Here is a 20,180-nt window from a genome sequence, read left to right as displayed (position 1 = left end):
CACATATGTTCACTTATGATATTATTTTATGCCATGTCATCATCTCTTGCATTTATGATCAATTAAATTGATTTAAGGATAAAAACTCAATTTGATATGGAAATCAAATTGTTGTCTAGAAAATGCATGAGAACTTAGCTTAAGATGACCTAAACCCATATCTCACATCAAAATTGACTTGGATGTGTTTGATACACCTTAGATGTGTGTGAGATATTAGGATTATGAGTTAGGATCAAGGTGCATAGTTCTTGTACCTAGATGAGCCTAATTCGAAATTGAGGATCATAGGGAAAGCTTGCGTACAAGTCATGTACACTTAGCCCTAAGATTGTGGTCCTAAATTAAATGGTTTAAAATCATTTCAAAATTGATTTGAAAAACCTTGATGAAGCTTTTCTAGTGATAGCATTCATCATTGAGCAAGTTGATACAAAGATGGATTAACCTTGAGCTATTTCAAAGTTTTTCGAACTTTGTATCAAGATTTGAAAATGGAAGTTATTTTCATAGAAAACTATTTTTCCATGATAATATATGTTATGAGGATTGTATCCTCAAAATTTTACAATTTTTGAAATTTTCTGTGAATTTTTAGGGGTTTCTAAATTTCGGGAGAAAAATCAGAAATTCCTATCAGAGATTTGTGGACCGATCAGAGGGAATGCTGATCGATCCAGGGAGGTCTGGATCGGTCACTGGACCGATCCAGGGAAGTGTGGATCGGTCTGGTGACCGATCCAGTAAAGGGCTGAGCATGCTGATTTTCGACTGATTGTCTGAAATTTCAGCTGGAAGTTGGTATTTTAGATTTCTAAAGGATTGAAACTCTCCAAGACATTGTTGGTGCAATGGTCAAGGGGGAGTTGACCTTTAGGGGGAGTTTTACCTATTGGTCAAGCGGGAGTTGACTTTTAGGGGGAGTTTTTACTCGTCAAGATTAGTGATATGAGGATTGTCACTATGTTGATTGTTGTATCTAGTATCAAGGGGGAAATTAAGGGTTTCAATGAAAGGTATGGGACTTTCATTAGGAAGAAACTCTTGACCTTGATTCACTCTTTTTTGATATGTGTCAAAAAGGGGGAGAAATGTCTAGAGAATGTTCAAAGAAGAACATTGGAGTTTGGGGAGAATGTTCAAGGAAGAACATTGATTGAAGAACTATTGGAAAACCTAAGTTAGATTATCGGGTTAACCTAACTTGATTATGGTTTTTGTCAAACATCAAAAAGGGGGAGATTGTTGGTGCAACCTTAGGTCAAGGTTGACCTGGTTGACCCGACTCGAGTTGACCTGACTCGAGTTGACCTGACTCGAGTTGTATTTTGATGTTTGACGAGAATAGAAAAGTTGTATCTTGATGTTTGACAAGAATACAAACTTGGGAGATTGTGGGTGCAACCTTTGGTCAAGGTTGACCTGGTTGACCCGACTTGAGTTGACCTGATTCGGGTAAAGTCCAAGTATGGAGACTTGGCACGGAAAAGTCCAAGCAGGGAGCTTGGCATGGGAAAAGTCCAAGTATGGAGACTTGGCACGGAAAAGTCCAAGCAGGGAGCTTGGCACGGGAAAAGTCCAAGTATGGAGACTTGGCACGGAAAAGTCCAAGCAGGGAGCTTGGCACGGGAAAAGTCCAAAGTATGGAAGCTTGGCATGGGAAGTCGGAGAGGGCTCGACAGCTCGTTCTCCGGACCAGGTCAGAGAGGGCTCGGGAGCTCGTTCTCTGGACCAGACGAAGTCGGAGAGGGCTCGGCAGCTCGTTCTCCGGACTAGGTCAGAGAGGGCTCGGGAGCTCGTTCTCTGGACCGGACGAAGTCGGAGAGGGCTCGGCACGCGAAGTCGAGAGGGCTCGGTAGCTCGTTCTCCGGAAGTCGAGAGGGCTTGGTAGCTCGTTCTCCGCACTAGGTCGAGAGGGCTCGGTAGCTCGTTCTCCGGACTAGGTCGAGAGGGGCTCGTTCTCTGGACCGAACGTGGAAGTCGGAGAGGGCTCGTAGCTCGTTCTCCGGACTAGGTCGAGAGGGCTCGGTAGCTCGTTCTCTAGACCGGGAAGGCTTTAGGTTTAGGGCCGAAGTTTAAGGCATTGGATCGGTCCGTGACCGATCCAGGATACTCGATTATGCGGATCGGTGCGGTGACCGATCAGTAACCAAACAGAATGTTTCTGTGGGTTAACTAATCGGTCTGTAGACCGATCAAGAAGCGATGGACTTAGAGAGCGATAGGAGGGGATCGGTCTGTGGACCGATCCACCTATAGTCTGATCGGTCCACAGACCGATTAGACTTCGAAGCCAACTCTCTGTGAGAGTTGGTTGATCGGTCTGGGGACCGATCGGCCTAGGGCCTGATCCGTCCACAGACCGATCAGGAGTCTCCCTGACCGATCAGGTTGGAGCCTGATCGGTCCAGGCCTAGCCGTTGCGACACAACGGCTAGATTTCTGTATTGCTCTTTGACTTCTTCACAGGTGCAGCAGGTGCAGGATATATATCGAGGGCCTCTACAGTAATTGTTGTTCTTGTTCCTCACTCTTGCGATCTGAGCTTTGCTGAGCTCTGTGTTTCTGAAGCTTCGTGTGAGCTTCCCTCGGCTGGTTTGCTGATCAGTTGCTGCTGGCATCGTGAAGTTGTTGCTTCATCGAACTCCAGTCGACAAGAAGGCAACTTAGGCAAGCAAAGTGTTGTTACATTCATATTCTTCTTGTTTTCTTGCTCTATCTTGTACTCCTTTATTGCTGTTGCAAAAGAGTTTGTGGCGAGGTTTCTCCACCCAGAAGGAGTTGTTGTTAGCCGGTTTTCCGGGGTCTCATCCACCGACGGATTGATAGACTTCGTCCACCTTACGGACACGCCGAGGAGTAGGAGTATCATCTCCGAACCTCGTTACATCATCGTGTTCGAGATTTGATCTTCTCCACTTTCGTTTCTACATTGTATTTCCGCTGTGCTAACCTAAATTGTAGGAAGAAACGATAATTTGAGGTCGGCTATTCACACCCCCCCTCTCTAGTCGCTATCCGAAGGTCCTAACATGTTGTAGCATGACTTTCTTGTCAAACATCATATTTCTACTGATCACCACCTTATTTGGCTTAGAATCCCAAACCTTAAAGCCTTTAACTCCTTTTTGATACCCCAGAAAAATGTATTGCTTTGACTTCGCATCTGGTTTTGATCTTTCCTCACTAGATTGTTGGTTGCTACTCAGAATACCATTCTGTTTCTCCTGTACAAAAATTTGTACAAATACAGAACTTAACCTAGCTACCCATGTGTTCTACTGAAGTTAAACTTGGATTGCAAATGATGCTTAACATTATTAATCGAAGTTGCTCTTCAGAAGTTAAACTTTGATTGGAAACGATACTTAACATTTTTACTCCAAGTTTAACTGATGTGATCTTCTTAAGTTAAACCATATTACAGAAATTGATTAAATATCTACTTCAAAGATTGACTTCCAGGTTAAACATGGCGAGACTGCCTTCTTAGTTATGGGATCATCCACCACTTCCTAGACAAAGTCTTTCAAAGAAATTGGATATTTAACTTCTTACAGTAACCCTAGGTTTAACTACAGAGACCACATGGAAACACAAGATCGAAACATAAAATCAAAATACAAAATCGATAGCACGAAATCGAAACATAAAATCGCTAGCCTCTTGTGTTGGTGTTTCAGAATCCATGCAAAGAAGACTAACTAATTAATTCGAAGCGGAAACCATTAATTAGTTATACCTTTCTTTGTAGCTAAAGACTTCTTGATCTTCTATTGTATTCCTCTCCTCCTCTTGGACGTTGTGTGAGCAACGATCTACCGAGATGGAATCCACCCAAACCACTTCTTCTCCTCCAAGACTCTCGAGCCACCAAGGGATGCAAAAATAGGAAACTTTCTTCCCTTTCTTCTCCTCCAAGCAACTGACCACCAAGTGCTTCTCCTCTTCTTCTTCTTCCTCTCCAAGCAACCGACCACAAGGACTTTTCAATCCTTGATACCACCGGCCCTAAGGAAGCAAAAGAGGAGATAAGTGGGGTGCCGACCTAAGAGAAAGGGAGAATGGAAGGGGCCCGCCACACCAAGGAAAAGAGAGGAGGCTTAAGGTTATGTGTATCTCTTTTTTGAGGCACCCTCTACCTCTCTTTTATAATTCTTGGTCACGGCAAAAAAGGAAGTTTTAAACATAATTAAAACTTCTTTATTTGTGGCCTCCCCTTAAAAAGGAAATTTTAACAACAATTAAAATCTCTCTTTTCTAAATTTCCTATTGTACATGGCAATAAAGGAAAGTTTTAAAATTAATCTATCTCTTTTAAAACATGTAGACAACTACAAAAAGGAAAGATTGATTAAAACATCTCTTTTTAAATCATGGTTACAAAAAAGGAAAGTTTTATCAAAAATTAAAATCTCTCTTTTAAACATTATAGATAACTACAAATAAGGAAAGATTTTAACAAAATTAAAATCTCTCTTTAATCTTTTGTAGATAGCTATAAAAGAAAAGATTTTAAAATTTTAAAACTCTCTTTTAAACCACGAGGATGACTATAAAAGGAAATTTTAAAATTAAAATTTCTCTTTTAAATCCCTTCATGAATGATTACAAAAGGAAATATTTTAACAAAAAAATAAAATCTCCCTTTAGTTCTAATGGTGTGGCCATCCCCATGCTTGGACACCAAGCATGGCTTGGCCGACCACCTCTTGGGCTCCAAGCTAATGCTTGGCCGGCCCCCTTTACTCCAAGCAAGGATGTGGTCAGCCCATTACTTGGGTAAGAAGTAGACTTGGTGGATACAAGGCTTTATAGAGGCTACAACAGGGGTCAAGAGAAGAGATTGGTTTTGGTCTCCCGATGAGCTTGAGCTTCCTATGTTTGTCCTGAGGCCCCTGAACACCCAACTCAAGTTCATCAATAATAACTCATACCACTAAAGAGTTATTATTGAACTACCGCACCAATCCCAAATTACATTATGGGTTCCTTCTTATCATGAGTGTGTTAGTCTCCCTGTGTTTAAGATATCGAATGTCCACTAATTAAATGAGTTACTGACAACTCTCTTAATTAATATCTAGCTCCAAGAGTAGTACCACTCAACTTCATTATCATGCCAGACTATGTCCACCTGCAGAGTTTACATGATAATCCTTATGAGCTCCTTAAGGGGACATCATCAACCTAGATTACTAGGACACAATTTCCTTCTATAATCAACAACACACCATATAAATAATATCATTTCCTAACTTATCAGGCCTATTAATTTATTAAATTAAATCTCACCCATTGATAAATCAAAGAAATAAATATTAAGTATACATGCTTGTTATTATATCAGGATTAAGAGTACGCATATCCATAATAACAGAGATTTTGTTCTTTTATGTAGTCAGTATAAAAAGAAACAACCTCAAATGATCCTGTTCAATACACACATAGTGTACTAGTGTAATTTTATAGTTAAGATAAACTAATACCAAATTATACTACAACTATTCCAATGGTTTACTTCATTCCATCTTAGTTGCGAGCTACTATTTATAATTTATAAGGAATTAATAACATGATCTTCTATGTGGCACCACACACCATGTTATCTACAATATAAATTAAATAGATAACTACATTTAACATAAATGTAGATATTTGACCAATGTGATTCTTATTTCAAAAATAAATGTTTACAAAAAGCTAGGCTTTTAGTATACATCCTAATTAGATATATGTATATAGGCTAGCATCCAAAAACTCGAAGATGAAAATAATCTACTGGATTCCTGTCCATATTTCACTTTGTCTTCTAGTGTTGTCCTTAGTGATCTATTAATGAGATAACAAGTTATGTTAACTGCTTTCACCCAGAAATTCTTTACTAACCCTGCGTTCAGCCTAAGACATCTTGTCTTCCCAATGACTGTCCTATTCAACCTTTCTACCATGCCATTCTGCTATGGTGTCATACGAATCGAGAAATATCTCATATCTCATAATCTCATAATGCTCACAAAATTCTTGAAACTTTGAATTTGTGTACTTAGTCTCATTATCTGACCTAAGACATTTAATCTTTCTTCTGGTCTAGTTCTCCACTTCAGTTTTCCATAATTTAAACTTATAAAAGTTTCCGACTTGTGATGCATAAGGTATACCTGGAACTTTCGTAAGTAATCATCAGTAAAACTTTCAAAATATAAGTGCCCTCCTTGTGATGCTACACCGGTCGGTCTCCAGAGATCTGTATGTACATAGTCCAGAATTCCTTCCGTCTTGTGCGTTGTCAACTTGAATTGCACTTTCTTTATTTTCCAAAAACACAAAATTTACAAAATTCAAACTTGCACGTCTTGACGACCTCTAACAAATCTCTTTTGTGAAGTTCTAGCATCCCACGTTCATCCATATGCCCTAGCTGCAAATGCCACAAGATTGTACTCTCTGATTCAGACTCCATCGAGGCAACTCCACCTACAACTATAGTCCCTATCAATTTGTAGATGTTCCTTGCTAATTTTTATTCTTTCATTATCATTAGAACTCCTTCGTTGCCTTTTTATCACCCCATCACTGATTTGTAACTACAACCAATACTCTCTAGTGTGCCTAGTGAGATAAAGTTCTTCCTTAACTCTGGTATATATCTGACATCACATAGGGTTCTGATCCCATCAACACTGAACCAAAATCTACTGCCCTGTAGGTATTAAATCATTCCTTGTTTAGAGTCATGTGATATGAACATGCAGAGTTTAAGATTCATGCATCTGTCAGTTCCTCCGAACTCGACATAACTAATGACATATCTCCATCATCAATCTCTGAATTTTCTTTTTCAATTATGTTTATAGACTATGTGGGACTACCTTTATCCTCTTCAATATGTTCTTTATCTCTGAACAATCTCTTTTCATATAACCTTTGCCTCCACACTTGTAGCACGTGATCACCTTCTTCTTTCTTGACTTAGAACGAGTCTTGTTATTGTTACCTAATCCATGTCGAGATTTGCTTCTACCATGCTCTTGATTGTTACTTACCACAAGTCCTTGAAAAATTTCATCGTTTGTTTTCTTAGTTTGATGAACACCTAGCAACACACCTATGAAAAATCGTAACTAAATTCTGTTTTGAAAAATTGTAATAGAATTCTCTTATGAAAAAATCTTAAGAGATTTTTTTTTCCATGACGTCTCTCGCATTAACCTTCATTCATATATGAGTCATCCGTCAACACATAGTCTAAGTCAATGCAAGTTAAGACTACAATAATATACTATTTCCATTCAACAAAGTTAGAATCAGTTAGTGTGAGAATGTTATTAATACTGATTGTATTAAAATTATAGAAAGGAAAATAATGTAAGCTTAATTAAAAGCTATATATATATATATTAATATTAGTACAAATAAATGAATATAAATTATGTAAATAAAATAAAATTTAAATATATATTGATGGATTCTTTATGAGATACCAAATATAATATTATATTTTATTTTTTAGATTAAAATATAATTTATTAATGACACTCTTAAGATAATTTAAAATTTAGTTGGTTACACAATAAATATCACATAATTTGACTCATTGTTAGCGGTACTACATGAGAAGCTGATGTACATTTGACAAGGAAGCCAAAGGTTGCATCCACCTACTTTGATTTTCACATACAAACATTTTATTGAAATAAAAAAAAATCAAAATTCGTTTATCTTGCTGCTAAACAAACATCGCCATCAATTTACTCCATCCATGATGTGGACCTCAAGGTACCGTACGTTGACTCTTTTTCATTTTCACGCCTCGATATTTTAAATTTATCATAGGTCGGTTAGAAATTTTATTTTTAAGTAAGAGAAATGTGACTTATGGTAGTAATGTAAGACATTTTCGATTCGACTCGTTTATTAATATTTTGAATGACCGAATTATTATTATTATTATTATTATTATTATTATTATTATTATTATGTTTTAAGTGAGATGCAGTGCAAGTGATAATAGACTTAATCTCAACCCTCCATCTTCTGGTCCTCGTCTGTCATACATCTTTTTTGCAAACAGACTTGCACTCGATCCGAATCGTCTCCCCCGTCTCTATAAATTGTTTCGTATTTGTAACTTCTCTGCCTTCGATCTGAGCTCGGAGATCTTTGAGATTTCGATCGGTCCTTGGAAATGTGGAAGAGAACGATGCATCTGGCGGTGGCTGCTCTTCTATTGCTCTTTGGCGTACCTGGAGTCGCGTCGGACGCCTCCGATCATTGCTACAAGAAGGGCGACCACGTCCCCCTCTACGTCAACAAGGTTGGCCCTTTCCACAACCCCAGGTGAGGTCCTCTCCCTTCTTTCCCTCAGATCTCTAGTCCCTCTATCCTGATCCGAGCGTAGCTATGCACTTTTTATTTCGATGTGGAAAATTTAGTATATTTGGAATAGGATCGCTGAAGTTTGGATCTTTTCTGAATCAGATCCGTTCCGCATAAGTTAAATGTTCCTTTTGGTTACTACGTTCATGCAATTAATGAACTTCTTGTGCGAAAATTTAATTCCTTCTGAACATCTGTTGGTAAATTCACGTAGCTTTTGCTTGTATATTGGTGGACATCGAAAGGTGATTTTGGAAGTAATTATGAGAACTGAAAGTAGGAAATTTTCAATTTAAAGAAACGATGAGTTGTTTGTTTTCTGCATTTTTTTTTTTTTTGCTGTATGTGAGTACTGTTTTGCTCAAACTTCATTCTCGTACTCTGTCATCCTCACTCGTCTCACATTTTTGCCTCTGTGCAGCGAGACGTATCGCTATTTCGATCTACCATTTTGCACCCCAGGTTCGTCTTTAATCCCTTGTTTCTGTCTCGCCTCCATTCCTCAGTTCCACTTACATTTCTTCGAGGATCTATGTTGTGGTACCAGAGCATGTGACAGAGAAAAAAGAAGCACTTGGAGAAATTCTGAACGGGGATCGCCTAGTCGATGGTCCATACAAGCTTGATTTCCGTGTAGATCGTGAGTCTGAATTACTTTGCAAGAAGAAACTTACGAAAGAAAATGTGGCCAAGTTCAGGAGTGCAGTTTCTAAGGACTATTACTTTCAGATGTACTATGATGATCTTCCTCTTTGGGGATTCATTGGGAAGGTTGAACATGATGGCAAAGAACTTGGAGAACTCAGATACTTCCTCTACCAGCGGTTCCACTTCGAAGTCTTTTACAACAGTGACAGGGTGATTGAAATTTCTGTCCAAACTGATCGCAATACACTGTTGGATGTGACTGATGATAAGGAAATTGAAGTTGAATTTTTGTATTCTGTTAAGTGGAAGGAGACCACCATACCGTTTGAGAAGAGGATGGAGAGGTATTCACAGGCTTCTTCACTACCTCATCACCTAGAGATCCATTGGTTCTCCATTATAAACTCTTCCGTGACAGTTCTTCTCTTGACTGGATTTCTTGCCACGATTCTCATGCGGGTGCTGAAGAATGATTTTGTCAAGTAATGAACCTTGCACATTTCTGTCTCTTTGTTGTTTGATTAACTTATTGCTCTGTAAATATTAGCAGATTTTTTATGATTAAGAAATGAAAAATAATAATGAATAAGATCCTCTCAGAACGAGCTAGATCATTGTTTACTGTTACTGTTAGAATTTTTCATTGCATAATCAAGATTTTGTGCTGTGACCATTTAGATTCTTTGGACAATAGAATATATAGTGGTGGACATTTACCCTCAGGTTTCACACAATTGCAATTTGATTTTGGCAATTAATGAATTTGATTTTCTTTTTCAGGTTGCACAAGAAGTGCTTGCATGTTTTTATTAGCATCTGTTTTTGGTTGGTAAAAACATGACTTTTGACCGAAAGAATTCACTTACAAAAAGTTGGCAACTGAATTTGCATTTTCCTCTATGATTTTTTTTTAATCAAAAGTAAAGTAGTTGAGATATGGTTAAAAATGTTGATCATAATATTTGCATCTGATAGTAGACAAGACATTCCTGGGATTATAGACTTGATAATCCACATGATTTCTAGGCTTTACACTTGAACGTAGCATGTGACCAATGGATTCTATTATTTTAAGAAGTGAAAGCATGACCATGAAGACAGAGTTTTGTTTTTAATCACCAGAGTATTTATTAATGTTTGTGTTCACTTTGAGAAAATAAAGGCACTTGTTTAGGCTACAAAAGCATTGCTTGAGAAACATTGGGATTTGCTTCATGTAAGTTATTATGTCTACCTCTTGGATTTTTATTCTAGGTATGCACATGATGAGGAGTCTGTCGAGGATGAAGAAGAAACTGGATGGAAGTATATTCATGGGGATGTCTTTAGGTTCCCAAAGTACAAGTCTTTACTGGCTGCTTGTCTTGGTTCTGGCACACAGTTATTTACTCTGTGAGTATCTTTATAAAACCTTACGTTGCTAATTTGCAAAGAAAAAACCAACATAATTATTTTTATTCTTGAATCTACCGACAACATATTTCCAGTTTCAGCTCACCTTAACCCGCTTTTGTCATAAATGACAGCACGGTTTTCATTTTCATTCTTGCACTTGTTGGAGTTTTCTACCCCTATAATCGCGGGGCTCTTTTCACTGCCCTTGTGATCATTTATGCACTTACCTCTGGTATTGCTGGATATGCTGCTACTTCCTTTTATTGCCAGCTAGAAGGAACAAACTGGGTATGCACTTCTATTTTTCAACTACACTTAGTTTGTAACTTCTCCATAACTTCATATGTGCATAAAAGATATGGAAGAAAACCTACCTTAAAAGAGTGTAAACGTATTGCTTTTTGATTGGCAGGTAAGGAATTTGCTATTGACAGGATCCCTTTTTTGTGGGCCTCTGTTCCTTATGTTCTGCTTTCTTAACACTGTTGCCATCGTCTATAATGCCACTGCAGCATTACCATTTGGAACTATTGTTGTTATTGTTCTTATTTGGGCTCTAGTGACCTCTCCTCTACTTGTTTTGGGTGGAATTGCTGGTAAAAACAGTAAAGCGGAGTTCCAAGCACCTTGTCGCACAACAAAATATCCAAGAGAGATCCCTGAATTGGCATGGTATCGACAAACTGTTCCACAAATGATAATGGCTGGTTTTCTTCCTTTCAGTGCAATATATATTGAGCTTTACTACATATTTGCGAGTGTGTGGGGACACAGAATATATACTATATATAGCATTCTATTCGTTGTCTTCATCATCCTCATCATCGTGACTGCTTTTATTACCGTTGCACTCACCTACTTTCAACTTGCTGCTGAAGACCATGAGTGGTGGTGGAGGTAAGATTTATTTTGTGTATTCACTTTATGTTTGCTCACTTGATAGAAAAGATTGCTCGCAGCTTGTTCTGGCCGTGTTAAGATTATTTCTTTTCGTATGCATATAGAATGCATGCTATTTTCTTTGGGTAATTTATGGTTTCCTTGTTCATATATTTTGTATGTCCTTGCATTTAATTCACTGATTGAGCATAATTTCATCATCAAACATTAGTGTGCTTGCATCCGCTATTTGAGCTAGTCGTGGGAAAGTTCTCCCTTCTTTAGTTTTTCCATAGGGGGCAATTAAAATGCTCTATGCTAAATTCACGCTTGTACTATTTGTTCTTTTTCTAGTATAAAAGGAATTTTTAGCACATTAAACAATAGGAAAAATTGTAAATATATGAAGATTACATTTCATGCTTGCCATAACAAGGGCTCCTGTGCTCGCAATTCTTTCATCAAATGTTGAAAGATCTAGAACCAAAATTGGGTGGTAGTCTAACTCTCAATCCAGAGTAAACATTATAATTTTAAAGAATCTAGGGAAAAAATAGCTTTTGTTTATTATTATTTTTATTATGATTCATGTACAAATCTTTTTGGTTGGGATGCAGTCAGCATCCAAATTAAGTATGTTGGAGCTCATTCTTTCATTGTTCGTTAGACTTTTTCTCACTCAGTTATCTTGCTATTTTGATACTCCTACTGTCTCTTGAGTGGCTAACTTTAGATATCAAAACTACTAAATATGTGAAGCTTTATTTTTTTTAATATATTTTGAACTTTCAGAAAAACTAACTACTTTATCAAAGTCTTTTTGGCGTCTGAATTACTTTGGCACAGAATTGATTTCTGTTCTTCGCACTTGTAAGATCTAAATTGTAATCTGCTTTATTTAATCCAGATCTTTCCTATGCGGAGGGTCAACCGGCCTCTTTGTCTACGGGTACTGTTGGTATCACTACTATGCTCGCTCCTACATGTCAGGATTCATGCAGACATCATTCTTCTTTGGATACATGGCTTGCATCTGCTATGGCTTCTTCTTGATGCTCGGCACGGTTAGTTTCCATGCCGCGCTGCTCTTCGTTCGTCACATATACCGTTCCATCAAGTGCGAGTAGATTACATATAGCAAATTGTATTGGCTTCATGGATGGATTCACGTCGGTGACTGTTGATGATAGCACTGGTTCGATTTGGAGATCAGGAGTTCCAGTAGATGTAGTAGTCATATATAGAGTTGCACACTTTTGTGCTGCCTGTCATCAGTCAAATCTTCCTCAACTTCCACTTGTATGTTTGTCGATGTTTGTAATACATAAATACGTGCATTTGTGAGACAGATTTTCTTGCTATATTTGATGAAATCACTAGATCACAATAAATATTTACACTACTACAAGTGATCCCAATAAATATTTCGTTTTGGCTCCTTATACAGTCTGGTGGTAGCAATAAGGATCATTCCTATGTAATAACTAATGAGGGTTTAAATCTCATGCCTGTGGAGTTCGAACGATTGGTAACACCTAATGGCTGATCTGTGGAGCCGAGTTATCCATCTCCGGGACTAGTCGGAGATTCCCATTGTATAGGATGCAAGTGGTCAGCTGCATTTGCATTTTGGGTTTCGAGACAAAACTTTTTTCTTCTTATTTTTTTTTTTCATGTTTCTTTCTTTGAATTTAAATTAATTTTGATAATTACACAGATATAATTTATTTTCACGAAAAAATGCATTGTTTATTAACAATCGCATGTAGCCAATGAACGACATGATGGCAACACTTTAATTATCTTTTTTCAAAAACACCCCCTCAAATCCCGCGGCCTATCCGACTTTAGTCGGACCCGCCATCGGGCACCAAGAACGCGTCAAAATTCGTGCGACTCCATGCATCTGACGGGCATCAATTACTGGTGTGTCTTTTTAGGAAACGCCTTTAGCATTTACGTATTACTAATTCATCCCTTCACCGTCGATTTTAGACCTGACTTACCTATTTAACGCAACGACCGGAATAATGAGGAATAAAAATGGGACGAGAGATCTGATCGCATCAGCAGACGCCCCCGCGCCGTCCATCGCATTCCGCCCCCTCGTAATCCCCCTTCTCCCATCCGATTCCGATTGCTCCCGCCGCCTCCGAGATTCCAGTCCGATCGATCCGATCCCCATCCGACGTCCCACCGATCGCCGGCCTCGACACCGCTTCGTCGTCAATCTCCACGCCTCGGTGGATGGCAAACTCCGGATCTGCGAGGCTTTGTCGCGGACGGGAGTGAGGGCGTGGGCAGGGTGATACAAGATGCCTGGACTCTTGATGAGATGCGCTGAATTTTCGGCGCCCGCCCGATCGGCGTCGCCTGACAGCATCTGGTCCAGGCACCGCGATAGCATCTCATTCGACAAGCTAGAGAAGGTAATCGGCGGAATGGATTGATATAGTTTCTTGATTCGCCGATTCGGTTTCGTTCCGGTGTTCTGCGTAGTTCTTGATTTGGAATTTCCTTTTTTTTCTTCTTTCTTGGATGTTCGGTATCCATTTTCTTTTTTGGTTCTAGATCCGTTAGTTTATTTATAATGGAAACATTTCGTTTCAATCGAATCAGTCAGAATGTATCAGTACTTCTAATATTTTCCATAATATGCTTTGTTCGCTATTTCATTTGGATTCGTGAAACGTTGACGCAGAATTTCTTCAATCTATGCATATTGTGAGAATCGTAAATTTGTAGCAACATTCAGTGATTTTCTTTTATTGCATGTATTGGTTTTTGGCATCTGACAAACGAATTTGGTTCCAGAAGTCTAGTTTTGTTGATTAGTGTATGCACAATGGCAAATTTCTAATTCAAATGCTGTTCATATGGATGTCTATCCGTGAATGACATTTTAATTCGCTTATTCTTCACAGTTGGGGTGTTTGGTTTTTGTAGTCATATTTGTATCTTGTAAATGATTTAATATGGCAAACATTAATCTTGTTGACAATGTAAATGAATTAGTTCTGGAGCGAGCTATCCCTTCAGGCACGAAAGGAGTTCCTGAAGCTTGATAAGCAGGCTTTATTTGAACATGCTAGGAGGAACCTCTACTGTTCAAGATGCAATGGATTGCTTCTGGAAGCCTTCTCACAGATTATAAACTATGGGAAGTCAATGCAACAGGGAGGTTCTGATTTTCAACTTTCAGATAGAGCTGGGAATTGCCAGTCTCAGAGCTGCAGTGACGTAGATGAGGTACAGGATCCATCGTTACATCCTTGGGGTGGTCTGACAACAACTAAGCATGGCCCTATCACAGTTCTTGACTGCTTTGTAAGGGCAAGGTCCCTGAAGTCTCTCCAAAAAGTAAGTTGTTCTGCTATGATCATCATATCTCAAGAATCACCATGGCTCAATTCCAACTGAAATTCTAATACTATTCATTTTATACTCTTTATATATATATATATATATATTGCTTTTTTCTCCTCTTGCCTTCCTATCCATTTAGATACTTAAGTCTCTAAATGCATTATTGCTTTCAAAATCGAACCAACCTTATAATTCTTTTCTTTTTCCCTGATTGCTGTTTTCTTGAAGTTTTTCACTTTTTTTTTTCTTATTCTGTAGGTATTTGACAGTGCTCGAGTTAGGGAACATGAACGCGAATTACTTTACCCTGATGCTTGTGGAGGAGGAGCAAGGGGTTGGATAAGCCAAGGGATGGCTAATTATGGTAAAGGGCATGGATCCAGAGAGACCTGTGCTTTGCATACTGCACGACTTTCTTGTGAGACACTTGTGGACTTCTGGTCCGCTTTAGGTGAGGAAACTAGATTATCACTGTTGCGGATGAAGGAAGAGGATTTTGTTGAGAGACTTATGTACAGGTGAAACTTTTGGTCTATCATAGAGTCAACTTATGCATAGGAACTTATTCTACAGTGAAGTGCGATATTCATATTCTACTAATATTTGAAAAAAAAAACTAGTTAGTCTTACATGGCAAGGTTTGGGTTGAAATGGAGCCATTTTTTTACTCTGTAGTTTGCCAAAAATTAGCCACCTAAGCTTCAGAAATTGTTGCTTCTAATATTTATGTAGTAATACTGCAACAAGCTGTGAGTTCCAACTATTTGAGTTGGCTAGATGTATTTTATTATGCTATTGAACTTCATGTAAGATTATATTGTTAATGATATTTAAATTTGTTAACTAAATTGTAATTACTTAATAATGCTCAAATATTCAGTTACTATGGTTGTAAAACTCAATTCGAATGTTGCAGGTTTGATAGCAAGAAGTTTTGCAGAGATTGTCGAAGAAATGTCATTCGTGAATTCAAGGAGTTAAAGGAGTTGAAGCGATTGCACAAGGAGCCTTGTTGCACTAGATGGTTTTGTGTTGCAGATTCAGCTTTCCAATATCAGGTTTGATTTTGCTAGAATTATCTGTTGTTAATACCATAATATTTAGTGTCTTCCTTTGTTTGTTTTTTTTTTTTTTGCTGTGTTAATGTTGACATGTCAAATCTAGCAAGGTCTGTTACACTAACAGATGACCTTGACATATTCACCACTCAGGTAACGGAAGATACTGTTCAAGCTGACTGGCACCAGTCTTTTACTAATGCAGATGGAGCTTATCACCATTTTGAATGGGCAATTGGCACCGGAGAAGGACAAACTGACATTTTAGGATTTGAAGATGTTGGCTTGAATGGAAAGGTCCAAGTAACTGGACTTGATCTTGGTGGTTTTGATGCTTTCTATATCACACTTAGAGCTTGGAAACTCGATGGTCGTTGCACTGAACTCTCTGTAAAGGCTCATGGACTTAAGGGACAAGATTGTGTTCATCACAGGCTCATAGTAGGTGATGGTTTTGTGACAATAACTGAAGGGGATAACATTAGGAATTTCTTCGAACATGCTGAGGAAGCTGATGAAGAAGAGGTATTTGCCACCAGAAATTATTGTTCATAATCTTTATAAGGACAATGCGGTCATTGAAGGGATCATTTGAGCTGCTACTCATGAAATTGTTTGAATTTTACTGTTACTATTTTTTTTTTGCCGATTAACTAATTTACAAAAACAGGATGATGATGCAATGGAGAAAGATGGAAATGAGCTTGACAGAGATAGTTCCCAATCACAGAAGCATGCTAAGAGTCCTGAATTGGCTAGGGAGTTTCTTCTAGATGCCGCAACTGTTATATTTAAAGAACAGGTGCCTCTGACTTCTTATTATACCAGCATTTTGGCAATTGGGTTCATTTTTCTTTTACTTGTTGCAATTACACATAAGTTAGTTGTTATCACTGAAACTTATTTCTGATGTCAACAATTCTTGATTTCCTGGTATGCAAGTCTAAATATAGCTGATAAAGCACAAGGTGACTTTTATAACTCTCAAGGCTCTAAATATAGATGATGCTGGTATATTTTAAAAATATATCTAGCATGATTTATCACACTTCAATTTATTGGGACAACCCTGCGCTGCATGAAATTTGGCATGGGTCCACCTGGCACCCATCTAAGGCTCTGATTGTGAAATGAGTTCCGTATTTTGAATTCTATTGTTGATAATAATAGTCTTATCAGATCTAAATTTAAAACATTTAGTTTTTAAATGACAAACAGTATGTAAGTTTCTTCCTCTAATTAAATGACATTCTTCCAGGTTGAAAAAGCATTCAGAGAAGGTACGACACGACAAAATGCACACTGTATATTTGTTTGTCTTGCCCTAAAATTGCTTGAAGAGCGCCTTCATGTTGGTTGCAAAGAAGTTATTACTTTAGAAAAACAGGTAATTCTTTGTTCCTAGATCATTGATTGTTAAAATTTCAGATCTTTTTTTTTCCTGTAACCAAATACTGCAAGGCTCAAAAACAGCAAATTTCCAGGATCTTATATCTGAAGTTATTAATTATTTCTCAGACTAAACTTCTTGAAGAAGAAGAGAAAGAGAAACGTGAAGAAGAAGAACGCAAGGAGAGAAAAAAAACAAAAGAACGGGAAAAGAAGCTTAGAAGAAAAGAGAGGCTAAAAGAAAAAGGTAGGGAGAGGGAAAAGAAGCTTACTGAATCAAAGTCACATGATTCTTTGCCTGCAGACTCAAGTATATCATCTATCAGTTCTCATGATGAATCAATTATCATTTTGCATCATGGGGATTCTGTTGATGAACACGTTGATAGTTCTATTATTCAAAACCCTGATTCTCTTGATAATATGGATGAGAAGTCCTCAGGTGTGACTGTCACTACGGATCATGAAACTGTAGAACATCAATTTGATATTGATGGAAACCTTCATGTTAATAATGAGACTTCTTCCGCATCTGATTATTCAAAATCATCAGGACGGAAACCAAGACCAAGGAAAAATTACCTTTTAGGTCAGGCATCCAACTGGTATGGTAGGCACTGTTGCTATAATTCTAAAGAACTTAACAATCAGCAAGATAAAGCTGGCATTCATTTGTGTTCCTCCAGAGGCACAAATAGTTTACACAGACCTTCAAAAGAACGGTTTGCAAAGCATAATCATAGAAGTTGCAATCCCCAAAAGGAGAGAGATCAAGATAGATTTGACTACCAGTCTTCTAGCTGCATTCAACTTGAGGATTGCAGTGAAAAGGCTGGGTACCATGTTTCAACGGGTAGATTTGGGAAGGAGATAAAGATTGCCAAACCAGATTATGCAGTGCATATGCCCAGGTCGTCCTATCAGAATGCAAAATATGGTATTGGCTATTATTCACATGATAATTTTTCGTTTCCAAAAGGAAAACATGTTATTAATTCTCCAGGCAAAGAGGTTTTCAGGAAGCAGGTTTGGGAACCACTGGATGCACAGAGAAAGGTATCTAGAAATCAATCTGATCCTCAACTGACCTCAATAACATGTTTGGAACCCTCCCAGACGACAGGTTTTGTCAAAGGTGAAAGTGGGTGTCAGCAGCATATCACACTTGAATCAGTTAACGATGTACGCTTGGATAACAATTCTACAAGTTCAGGAGAATTAGGTACTATGATGAGTTGTGATGCTCATGTTTGCCATGATAATTTAGACAACTTTGATACTGGTACTGATGTTGCTTGTCAGGATAAACTTGGTCCCTTAAGAAAGAAAGAGAAATATTTGAAGAATGATATAGAGGAGGATCTCATCCCTGCCAAAATCACTTCTGCTGATCCAGTAAGGAGCTCTTCTAGTTCAGATAACTGTTTTTCATGTCCTAGTGAAGGAGATAGCAGCACTAGCTCTTCAAGTGGGCAAAATGCAGAGTCATCAGTAACTTCAGATTCAGAAGATGCTTCCCAACAATCTTGTGGTGGTGATGCATCAACACCTAATAATGATTTCTTCCAAAGATTGTCAGATGAATTTCCAGATAACAAGGGTAAGGCAAATGGCAACGATTCTTTTTCAAGCTTTATTGCAGGATGTCCATCTGAGAACTGTGTGGAATGTGATTATCCAGTACAAAATTCAGTTGTTGGCAGTGAATCCTATAGCGGCCAACCTGGATATGTCACCCCTCCAATTAAACACATGTTTGTAGGAGCAAACCATAGTATGAATCTGCCATATGTCCACTCTCCAGCCTTTGGCTACCATACCTGGAACATAGATCCTTGGCAATGTGCTTGTAATGGATTCATGACATATCCCCAGGCTAACCATTACTTGCTTCCAAATCATCTTGGATATTGTCCTTGGACAGACAGGCAATCTGATTTCATGATTCATTACGGTCCTGTACAACCTGTAGCCTTATCTGTTTTTGATGCAAACAAAGAATTATTGTATCAAAAATCTAACAGAACGAATCTTCGAACCTTCAAAGAACAAAAGGGCCATGACCAATCTTGTGGATTTCAGCAATCACACGATCTTATTGAACCAATTGGCCACCAGCGGTCAGTTTCAAATAGACAAGTGCTATCAAAACCTTCGTCTGCAGAAAAAGTCATTGGTGAACATTGTGCCAAGCCAAACAGTGGACATCCATTCTTTTCTTTATTTCACTATGGTGGTCCAGTAGATGCAAATACTGCTGGATTTAATGCAAAATCACATCCTCTTAAAGATGAAACCACTGATGGCATAGTCTCCAACTTATCAACGACTCAGGGTCAGGCTTGCTCAAAAGAGGAAATAGAGGTTGAAGAGTATTGCTTGTTTTCTTCTAGATATGATGCAAAATTTTCGTTCTTTTGATGCAGTTCCAAGTAAGCATGCTATTTAGGCTTCTCTGCTCTAGTTGTGAAGGCGTGATCAATTGTAGTCTATGATAAAACAATCTTCCTTGTAAGTTCTAGCATATCCTCATTGGTTGGTGTTTCCAGTTTGCGCTTCCTGTTACGGATTGTAAAAAGGAAATCTTCGAGTGATAATAGTTTTATTTGTTTTTTCCTTCAGACCAGTACTGAATTGAGATATGCTTTTCCATCGTAAATGAAATTTGATTTATTACTTGAGTTTTTAAATTCCTGGAGCTATTCCTTCACGCTTTGTTGGCAAGCCAAGATTTGTTACAGATGGCTTGCTTTGGTTGTGCCTTGTGCAAATACTTTTATTTCTAGGCGTCTATCGGTTGCTGTCTATTCTCCTCCCTTTGTGTTGGATATGCACCTTAGCCTTTTGCCATGCCGAAACAAAGAATACAGTGGTAGCTTCTATTTTTTTTGCACACGCCTTACACACCCCATAAACTCTTAAAAAAAATCGGTTTGAAAATTATGTTTAATACTATAATTTAACCCTTAAATTTTAAAGATAAAATTTTATTAGCATAATCAGCGGTTTAAAAAAATAAAATCACCGTGGTGGACGCTGTGAGCGTTGCACACACCGGGCACCTAA

The 20,180-nt window shown here is 38.2% G+C and overlaps 2 protein-coding genes across 3 annotated transcripts; both read left to right on the top strand.

Annotated features, from left to right (window-relative positions):
• The first annotated feature begins 8,126 nt into the window (after positions 1 to 8,126).
• On the top strand, positions 8,127 to 12,703 carry LOC122032489 (transmembrane 9 superfamily member 2-like). Its single transcript, XM_042591779.1, has 7 exons — positions 8,127 to 8,340; positions 8,801 to 8,841; positions 8,927 to 9,509; positions 10,282 to 10,419; positions 10,554 to 10,710; positions 10,835 to 11,319; positions 12,209 to 12,703. The coding sequence occupies exons 1-7, from the start codon at positions 8,189 to 8,191 to the stop codon at positions 12,426 to 12,428; spliced, it is 1,776 nt and encodes a 591-aa protein (XP_042447713.1). The 5' UTR covers positions 8,127 to 8,188; the 3' UTR covers positions 12,429 to 12,703.
• Positions 12,704 to 13,341: 638 nt separating this feature from the next.
• LOC122031011 lies at positions 13,342 to 19,735 on the top strand. 2 transcript variants are annotated; one of them, XM_042590056.1, is made up of 9 exons: positions 13,342 to 13,730; positions 14,317 to 14,661; positions 14,926 to 15,185; positions 15,584 to 15,725; positions 15,879 to 16,250; positions 16,396 to 16,527; positions 16,984 to 17,112; positions 17,244 to 18,336; positions 18,417 to 18,558. In XM_042590056.1, the coding sequence occupies exons 1-9, from the start codon at positions 13,617 to 13,619 to the stop codon at positions 18,419 to 18,421; spliced, it is 2,592 nt and encodes an 863-aa protein (XP_042445990.1). In that variant the 5' UTR covers positions 13,342 to 13,616; the 3' UTR covers positions 18,422 to 18,558. The 2 variants fall into 2 exon arrangements, with proteins under 2 accessions (XP_042445990.1, XP_042445989.1); XM_042590055.1 differs by having other exon boundaries at positions 17,244 to 19,735.
• The last annotated feature ends 445 nt before the right edge of the window (positions 19,736 to 20,180 follow it).

This window comes from Zingiber officinale, chromosome 11A (genome assembly GCF_018446385.1).
Source record: "Zingiber officinale cultivar Zhangliang chromosome 11A, Zo_v1.1, whole genome shotgun sequence".
Lineage (NCBI taxonomy): Eukaryota > Viridiplantae > Streptophyta > Magnoliopsida > Zingiberales > Zingiberaceae > Zingiber > Zingiber officinale.
This window is presented reverse-complemented; position numbering and strand designations above follow the sequence as displayed.